Source organism: Entamoeba histolytica, genomic scaffold (assembly GCF_000208925.1).
Source record: "Entamoeba histolytica HM-1:IMSS scf_1104750518971 genomic scaffold, whole genome shotgun sequence".
Taxonomy (NCBI): Eukaryota; Evosea; order Mastigamoebida; family Endamoebidae; genus Entamoeba; species Entamoeba histolytica.
Window position 1 is genome coordinate 2134 of NW_001915296.1, and position 7521 is coordinate 9654.

A 7521-nucleotide genomic window follows, 5' to 3' on the forward strand; every position below is an offset into this window, starting at 1 on the left:
CCCCATCCATGATAAATCCAAACATACTGTCTCCAACTTCATTTAATAATTTTTCAAATCCTTCTTTTGAGGTGTTAGAGTACTGATCTGGAATTGGTTTCAATACGATTTTACTGTTTACCTTTTCCCAGTCACTATAACTAACTTCTCCTCTATACCCAATTTTTTTTTCTCTTCGACTCAAATCAATTTCTAATTTTATAAAATCATCTTTTATTTCTTTAATTGTTGTATTTTCTTTTTCTTCTTTGGTGATACACTTGTACGTAGCATCAGTTACTGTTATTTTATCAACACTAATAGGTTTTAAACAGTGAACCCATGTTAAAAGGTCTTTAATTTCATTTTCTGATCTGCTATTATCAAAGTCTTCATCTGGAACAGAATCTACACAATACATTGGTAAAACAATTTTTAAATCTCCTGTTATTTCTCTGGCAAATTGTGATAACTCTTTATAATAAAGTTTCTTTTTGGTATTTATCGTTTGTTTCAACTTCTTTAGTGGTGTATAATTATAACACATAGTCCATACAACACAAACATGTTTCCAAAAGTCATAGATTGGGAAAATATTACATATTATTTCAATCATTGTTTTTACAGCAGATGAAAGTTTTTTATTGTTATAATTTAATACAATAACAATTGCTTGTACCCCTTTTATATTTTTAATATATTCCACCATTTGTTCAATATGTTCATTATCTTTTTCTATACCTTCAGAATCATAAAACCCAGGTGTATCAATAACAAATACATCGCTTCGATTACCTTCTCCATAAAACCCACTTGTCTTTTGGGTTTTTGAATTTACATCATCAGTAACATCAAATTTATTACTTTTAAGGATAAAATTACCAAGAGAACTTTTACCATCACCTGTTCCTCCAACTAATAGCAACTTAGTTTCTTTTACTTCTTCGATACTCATTGATTAATATTTAGTTATCAATTGTTTAAATAATAATTTACATTAAATAACTATAAGTCACCATTCATTTCATGAATGATGTTTATGAGAAAAATTTAAAAGTCATTTGAAATAACCAATTCTGTATTCTAAATTTAATTATCATAAACACCCTTTATGTAAACAAAAACAACAAATTATTTTTTCTAACACAAATATTTTCAATCGAATTTAAATATATATCACCTTAGTAGGTTTGTTAAAACGCAACGTTTCTATTTTTAATATAATGTATTTTTGTTCAATTTTAAATTTACATTAAAAAGGTTATTTCTTGTTTTAATGGAATTAGAAATTATTCAGAAGAAATTGGAAATTCATTAACTTTTCGACTTAACATTTCAATTTTTATTTTGTGATTTAAAAACGTTTAAATAAACATACCAATTTTATGACAGGATATTTGAATAATGGTTTTTGACAATTTTTGTAATAAACTTATTTAAATTTATTATTTTCAAATTTCAATAATAAAGTTTTTTGGAGTTACGTTACTGATATTGTCTTCAAACACATTCATGAGTATCTGTATTTGTTAGGGTATTTTCAATTATCGCTATAATTGTTATTTATTAAAAATAAAAATGTGTTGTTGAAAACCTGAACATGTTTTTATTTTGAAATTCAAACCAATAGTATATAAAAATAAAAAATGGAAAATAATTCAAAATCATACAACGTATATTCTATTATTTTTATTAATTTTTAATTGTAAAGAAATGAAGTTAGTTTGTATAAACTCTAGTAAAATTATTTTAAACCTCTAAAAAGTGAATTAGTATTATCATTTCCTCTACTACAAAATTGTGCAATTAAACTGTATAAGTTTTTCTTGTTTTATTTTTATGTCAGGCTCACTTTTACTCTCCATCACTTCCCATTCACTACAACTAACTTTTCCATTATATTGAATTTTTATGTCTCTTCTCATGGGTTTGACTTGTGACATTCTGTTTATGTTATTTTCATCAGCTTCTACTCGGCGCTGTTTTTCTTGTGTGACAACTTTTTTATATTCAGAATCTTCTCTTTTTTGTTCTCTCTTGATGTTAATAGGTTTTTTAAAACTTCTAGCCCATGTTAGAAGTTTTTCAATCTCCATCTCTGATCTGCTATTATCACACCCTTCATCTGGATGGGAGTCTACATAATACATTGGAGGTTCAATATCATATTCTTCTTTATTTCCACTAAATTCTTCAATAACCCTTTTTAATTGTGGATAATAATAATCTTTTTTGCTCTTTTTATGTATGTCTAATTGTTTTTGTGGGGTATAATTATAACAGTTAGTCCATACAACACAAACATGTTCCCAAAACTTATAAAATGGAAAAATGTTACATATTATTTCAATCATTGTTTTTAAGTCATTGGAAAGCACACCATTGTTATAATTTAATACAATAACAATTGCTTGTACCCCTTTTTTGTTGTTAATACAATCAGCCATAGCATTCAACCATCTTTCATTCATTTTACATGAATCTTGAAGACCAGGTGTATCAATAACAAATACATTCCTTCGATTACCTTCTCCATTATATCCAACAGTTTCTTGCGTTTTTGCATCACAGCCACTACTTACAGCAAATTTATTGTCTTTTAGAATAAAATTACCAAGAGAACTTTTACCATCACCAATATCACCAATCAAAAGTAATTTAGTTTCTTTTACTTCTTCAGTACTCATTGATTAATATTTAGTTATCAATTGTTTAAATAGTAATTTACATTAAATAACGATAAACAACCATTAATTTCATGAATGATGTTTATTATTTTTATGTACGATTTTATGTAAAAATAAATACAAAAATCAATGAAACAGACAAATGCTTATCGTATTTAAAAAGGATAAATCAAATATACACCCTATTTTATTTATAAGTATTTTTATATAAATTAATCTTAGAAGAGTTAATTAAAAAATAAAAAAATGACGAGTGTTAAAATAATAAATTTTATAAAACCACTACCCCATTCAGTTATTTTACATTAAATAATGTTGTTTAATGAAGTTATTGTTTGTTACCAATATAAATATACTTATTTTTGTCAATGCAAATTTACAATATTTATGTAACTTATTATTCAAATGAAAATAATATACAAAAATAAATGAAACCTATTTTTGTTATAAGGTAATTACACAAAAATAATAAACAACACATATAATAAGTTTATTTTTGATATTATCTTGATTAATTATATGTTTCTTCTTTGGATTTTTTATGTCAATTATTTTTGCCATTTTAAGAAGTTTACTTTGTTGTAACTTTGTTAAAATGTTTTGAAGATGAAAATAATTAAAATGATTAGTATTCCTATTGTTATATTTGTAATTTAATGAGTTATCATAACTATGATAGTTTTCATTGTATTTGTTGTTTAGAATGACTTATAATTCTTTTATAATTATCACTTCATTCATATAATACCTTATAATGTTTTTTATTGTGCCTATATTGATAAATGTATCAACACAAAAAGAGATATATTGGGATATGATAAAAATAATAAAAGTATCATGAATAAGTAAGGTATTATATTGGTATATTAAATAATTTGGTTCACATTATTCTTATCATTTATTCATTTTGTTTGTTATTAATTAATGAAAGAAAAGTATACAAAAACAAGGTAAATTGTTAATGCATAATACCAATAAATTTTATCAAACAACACAATGTTACCAAATGTATTTATAATTATCCTAATTATAAATAAGACTTTTATTTATTCATCAAATTGTTTTGTTTCATTCATACATTAAATGTTCAACTTTCATAACAATCCTCTTTATTACAAATAGAGTAAACATTAAATAAATTATGTTTATATGAAAATAAATAAAAAATATTAGAAATAATATATTTAAAGAGTCTTGATAACTTATTATCATACTTATTATTTTTTCTTGTTTCATTGATGTTGGTGTTTCAATTGCATTTTCATTTGTACTAACAAATAAAAATTTATAATATAAATATTAGAATGTGTTGAACATTCCATTGACTGCTAATATTGTTGAGAATATACTTAATTTATTTATTATAGTAATAATTTACGAAATTTATTTAATAGTAGAATTACCTAGTTAACTAATTTAATACACATAATCTCTATTTAATATTCATTACGTTTTGTAAACTCTCGTATGAAAATTATATAAAATTAGTAAAGAGAATAATCAATAAATTATTAAATAAATATTATAAAATTTGGAGTGTATTGATGAATTGTTGACGTTGTTGGTGTATTAATAATAAACAATAATTTTTGATATGTTTTAATATTAATGCTGATTATAATAAACAATTTAATTGTATAATGTACATTTTTAGTATAATTATTAACATAATAAAATACAAAAATAAATCAACACATAAAATAATGTTAAAGACATATAAATAATATAAATAATAGTATTTGTGTCATATGTAATAAAAATGGATAATAAAAAGAAGAATCTCATGGATGTGAAATATAAAAATGAATTGGTTTTATTCAGAAATAGAGTATAAAAATAAACGTAATAATTTCAATTAACTTGGATATTCTACTATTTCTATTAAACGATTTACAACTGATAAATTTAAAGAATAAATCGATTTATAAAATAATTAAAACAGAAGGAACAGTGTATTAAAATAATAGGTAGAATATAATACATAAGTTGTATGAAAATTGATTAAAAGAAAATATAAGATAACTAAAAATAGACAATCAATAAATCAAGAACAATTAAAGAAAACGAAATGAAAAAGATAAAATATATTTGAAACATTAAGTTATATTAAACTATTAATTTATTGAATAAAATCTCAAATTTTATTATTTTCAATTATTTTCTCTTTCTTTCATTTATTGATAAACAATAAGAAAATAAAATGAGTTATAATCGAGATAATTTAAAAGAGATAACTAACAAATAAATTGAATGATTATTTCATTTTGATGATTCAACATTGAAAATTATATTCAAAGAATATTTAAGATAATATCATTTATTTTATTATTCATTTAAATATATAATATTTCATTATTTATTTCATTTTTGTATTATTTTAATATATTTACAATATGTAATGTATCAATTTGATATAACATTGATGATTTATATTTATTTATCATATTTTATTCAACATAAAAATAAAATACTAAATAACAATAAAATAAAATCATAAATAATACACAATAAAATTATATATTAAATGTTGATGTTAATAATAATTTAAAAGAATAAATAAAATGAAGAGTAAATTATTGAATAATTAATGAATAATATAAAAGAAATAAAAATAAGAGATGAATAACAAAAGAAAATAATAATAACAGAATGAAGAAATGATTAATTCAGTTATATTAATGTTTATTTCTTATTTATTTAATTATTTTCATTATATTTGTATGAATTTATCTATTTCTTTATTTTATTTCATTGATTGTTATTTTCATCAATTCATTCATTTTATATCATTTATATTGTTTATTCATTGAAGTTATTATTCTTATTTTATGTTTTATTTCATTATTTCATTTTGATTCTTATTCTTTGTTGTTTCTTTATCATTTGTTTATTTTATTCATTCTCATTATTCATTTTATTATATTTTCTTTTATCATTTATTCATTGTTTATTGTTTATTTATTATATTATTTGTTATTATTAAATATGATTAATTGAATATTGAATTAAAATAACAATTCATTTTTCATTCATCATTTGTTAATATTATATCAATAATCAATACAATGAATATCATGTTATTCATTTCATAATTATTCAAAAGATAAATTCACATAAATTAAATATAATTTAATAAAATAGATATAAATCATCACAAAATGATTGAAACATGTTAATATTCACATTAAAATGTTTATTGTCAATTAGAAAAGAGTTTCATTTGTATTATTCTTTTTCATCAATTCTTTATATTTGTTTTGATTCTTCTTATCATTTTATGACTTTTCTCTTTTTATTTTATTATTTCTATATTATATTATACTATATTTATTACTATTTGATTATGACTTTAATTATTGAATAAATATGAAATATGTCAAAAGTCATTATTGAATATTCTTCACTTTCTCGTTTCATATTTAATTCATTTACTTTGATTTATAAAGTGATTTCATTGTGTAAGTCACAACAAAGAGTAATTTGTTTAATGAAATCCCTCCAGAAACACATAAGAGTGTCTAGAAGATGGTGAATAGAAAATACCTATCTTCTTAAAGGCATTTGATGATTATTAGAATATTATATTTGGTTGTACTTTTATAAAGGTCAGCTATTCAGTTGGTCCTTCTTCTTATGATATGAATGAATAGCTTATTTATACCATATGGTGAAGTATCAACGATAGACAAAAACCAATGTAGATTTATTTCCAAATTAAATTCAACAAAATTGTCTGAAGTTATTAAGAAGAAGAAGATGAGAAATGGAGAAATGATAAGTTCAAATAGAACATTTATCCCAAAGTGTCAGTTAGTCAAAAAGAATAAAAGAGAGAAAATAAGGGATAATTGAAAATAAATAAAATAAATGTTTTAAAATAGTTAATGTTTTTAATAAAATAAGAAAATAAAATAAACATTCAAAGAAATAATGATAAAATGATAATTAACAAATGAATATAGAATATTCACAGTTCAAATAATATCATTTCATTCATATTAAAATAAATAAAAAGTACAAGAAGAATGATTAATTATTATTTTATTCATTTCTATCTTCTTTTTCTTTATTTTCTTATTTTATTTTTCATTGAATTATTTCATTTGTTATCTTTATCTCTATTTTATCTTTATTTTATCTTTCTTTGTTTTATCTTTGTTATTTATTTTATTATTTATTCTTTCTATTGTTGAATTAATTACATTTATTCATTTTATTATTCTTTTATTTCTTCTTCATTTCATTCTTCTCTTATTTTATTTTTATTCATTTATTTCTTCATTTTCATATTAATATTTTCATTCATTATTATTTCTTTATTAATTCTTATGTTTTTGTTTATTTTATTTGAATAGTATTTTTATGTATTGTTTATTTTCATTTATTATTTCTTTTATTTGATTATTTCTTGTATTTCTCTTTTATTATGTTTATTTGTTATAGAATTTAATGTATTTATTATTTGTTATTCTTATTAAATAATCAATACATTCATTTTGGTTTATTTTAATTATTTTATGATTTTGTTATTTATCATTTGTTGTTTCTTCTTCTATTCTTTGTTTCATTTTCTTTCTTTGTTTGTTTATTATTTTCAATATCTCATTTTGCTCGTTTATTTGTATCTTTATTTTATATTCATTCTATTCTTATTTTCATTCTCTTTCTTATTCTTTATTTTATTTGAATATCATCTCTATTATCATTCTTTTTATATTCTTTATTAATTTATATTGTTATTTGTTTATTATTTTTCATTGATTCTTTTATTTCTTTCTTTTATTTTATTTCATGTATTTTCAAATACTATTTTAATTAGATATTTATCATTTTGTTATTATTTATTCATATTATA

General features: G+C 20.4%; 2 protein-coding genes across 2 annotated transcripts in view; both read right to left on the reverse strand.

Annotated features, from left to right (window-relative positions):
- The window catches only part of EHI_176590 (AIG1 family protein, putative), a gene marked incomplete at both ends in the record, with an annotated part of 1077 nt that extends 143 nt beyond the window's left edge, over positions 1-934 (reverse strand). Inside the window, one exon of the mRNA XM_643163.2 lies at positions 1-934. This exon is cut by the window's left edge and continues 143 nt beyond it. Within this exon, the coding sequence (XP_648255.2) occupies positions 1-934 (934 nt within the window).
- An 835-nt stretch (positions 935-1769) lies between these two features.
- On the reverse strand, positions 1770-2666 carry EHI_176700 (AIG1 family protein, putative; the record flags this gene model as incomplete). The annotated part of the gene is made up of 1 exon (XM_001914268.1): positions 1770-2666. One exon carries the CDS (start codon positions 2664-2666, stop codon positions 1770-1772), a length of 897 nt encoding a protein of 298 aa, XP_001914303.1.
- Positions 2667-7521: the final 4855 nt, after the last annotated feature.